At 43.0% G+C, this 2500-nt stretch overlaps 2 protein-coding genes across 2 annotated transcripts in view; both read left to right on the forward strand.

Moving 5' to 3' along the window:
• Positions 1–2500, forward strand: part of LOC113805727 (alkylglycerol monooxygenase-like) — a 231612-nt gene that overhangs the window by 214539 nt on the left and 14573 nt on the right. The gene's annotated exons all lie outside the window — the stretch shown is intronic.
• The window catches only part of LOC113805694 (alkylglycerol monooxygenase), an 11684-nt gene that overhangs the window by 7684 nt on the left and 1500 nt on the right, over positions 1–2500 (forward strand). The window contains exons 5-6 of the mRNA XM_070126936.1: positions 982–1133; positions 1803–2054. Of these exons, the coding sequence (XP_069983037.1) occupies positions 982–1133; positions 1803–2054 (404 nt within the window). The remainder of the gene's footprint in view (positions 1–981; positions 1134–1802; positions 2055–2500) is intronic.

The following is a 2500-nucleotide window of genomic DNA, read 5'->3' on the forward strand; positions in this document are numbered from 1 at the left end:
AGACATAGGTAAATATAAGGAGATAGACATAGGTAAATATGAGGTGATAGAGATAGGTAAATATAAGGAGTAAACATAGACATAGGTAAATGTAAGGAGATAGGCATAGGTAAATATGAGGTGATAGAGATAGGTAAATATAAGGAGTAAACATAGACATAGGTAAATATGTGGTGATAGAGATAGGTAAATAGAAAGAGAAAACATAGACATAGGTAAATATAAGGAGATAGACATAGCTAAATATAAGGAGAGAGACATAGGTAAATATAAGGATATAGAGATAGGTAAATATGAGGAGTAAACATAGACATAGGTAAATATAAGGAGATAGAGATAGGTAAATATAAGGAGTAAACATAGACATAGGTTAATATAAGGAGATAGACATAGGTAAATATAAGGAGATAGACATAGGTAAATATAAGGATATAGAGATAGGTAAATATAAGGATATAGAGATAGGTAAATATGAGGAGATAGACATAGACGTAGGTAAATATAAGGAGATAGACATGGGTAAATATAAGGAGAAAACATATACATAAGTAAATATAAAGAGAAAACATAGACATAGGTAAATATAAGGAGAAAACATAGACATAGGTAAATATAAGGAGAAAACATAGACATAGGTAATTATAAGGAGTAAACAGGCCGGGAAATATGAGGAGATAGAGATAGGTAAATATAAGGAGATAGAGATAGGTAAATATAAGGAGTAAACATAAATATAGGCAAATATAAGGAGATAGACATAGGTAAATATAAGGAGGTAGACATAGGTAAATATAAGGAATAAACATAGACACAGGCAAATATAAGAAGATGGACACAGGTAAATAAAAAGAGTAATTTTTACCTAAATAGAACTTAAAAAAGAGGCTTGCCGACGGAGAATCCTCCAAAATACCGAATTGCCAATTGTTTTTTTTCCATTTTCTTTCCTGAGACTAACTGCCCACTTACCACTCTTTCCAGGAGCGAACAAGTGGTGTCTGGACAAGAACTACGGCAGCCTCCTCATCGTTTGGGACAGACTCTTCGGCACTTTCCAGGAGGAGAGAGACGACGAGGAGATCGTCTACGGACTCGTGGAACAACCGCAGTTCCTGAACGGCGTCTGGCACGAGGTAAGGGCAGTCTCGTCGGTGATGCGAACGGTGAGGGCAAAGAAGGAGAGAGAGAGAGAGAGAGGGGGGGGGGAGAAAGAGAGAGAGGGGGGGAGAAAGAGGGGAGAGAGAGAGAGAGAGAGGGGGGGAAGAGAGAGGGGGGGGAGAAAGAGAGAGAGAAAGAAAGAGAGAGAAACACCGAGAGAAAGACCGAGAGAGAAAGAAAGAGAGATAGAGAAAGAGAGCGAGAGAGAGAGAGAGAGAGAGAGAGAGAGAGAGAGAGAGAGAGAGAGAGAGAGAGAGAGAGAGAGAGAGAGAGAGAGAGAGAGAGAGAGAGAAAAGGAGAGAGAGATCTGACTCTGGGACGAGACTCAAGTCGGGGAGTAATGGATCTTCGCAACACTTCTTGGCAACACCTCGGGCGCTGTGAGGGGAACTAAGGGAGCCAGACTTGGAGACTTTAACCCAGCTTTTGTTGTTTTTGGGAGGGAAATGTAAGTGTCGTCCTTTAACTATGTAGTATCATGGTTGATGTGTGTGTGTGTGTGTGTGTGTGTGTGTGTGTGTGTGTCCCTGCCTTAATTGCGCGCGTGTGTGTGTGTGCCTGCCTTAATTGCGTGTGTGCGTATGCCTTAATTGTGGTTGAACGGACCCAACTTACACCGTTCTCAGCCTCACTCTCGTCCCCAGCTCTTCTACCTCGAGAAGATCTACGAGAAGGCGCGGGGCATGAGCAGCTGGAGCGACTCCCTGAGGGCGGTGTTCTACGGGCCCGGCTGGGTCCCCGGGGCGCCTCGCCTGGGGGACCCCGACGCCTTCCCGGACGTCAAGGCCCCCCGAGCCAAGTACGACCCCCAGATGCCGGTGTGGTTCATGGTTTACACGGCCCTGCACTTCACTCTGGCCTTCGGGGCTCAGCAGATCATGCTCGTCCATCTGAAGGTTGGTTGGTGGATCTACATTGTGTTTCATGTTTTGTTTTTCTTGTTGTTTAGACCAGTGTTGTGCAAACATTTTCGCCTATTGTACCCCTTATTTCCTTCTTGTACTGTTACGAACCTCCCCCTCCCCTTCCCCCCGTCCACCATGGCCAATCAGTTTTAACTAGGATAATGCAAATAATATACTAATTATGAAAAGACTGAGTAGGAGTGTTGGTCAATAAATTCGAATTTAATACAAGAATAAAAGATTTGATTTAATAACAAAGTGCTTGAGGAGTGTTTTAGGAAAGCCGGATGTATGTTATATTCGAACCACACACGCACACAAGCACACGTTCACTTGTATGTATATTTTGCGTGTACTTATGTGTAGCTATACATGAATGTATGTGTTTGCTCATACCCAGGTGTGTGTGTGTGTGTGTGTGTGTGTGTGTGTGTGTG

The sequence above is a fragment of the Penaeus vannamei genome, chromosome 11, assembly GCF_042767895.1.
Source record: "Penaeus vannamei isolate JL-2024 chromosome 11, ASM4276789v1, whole genome shotgun sequence".
Classification (NCBI taxonomy): Eukaryota; Metazoa; Arthropoda; class Malacostraca; order Decapoda; family Penaeidae; genus Penaeus; species Penaeus vannamei.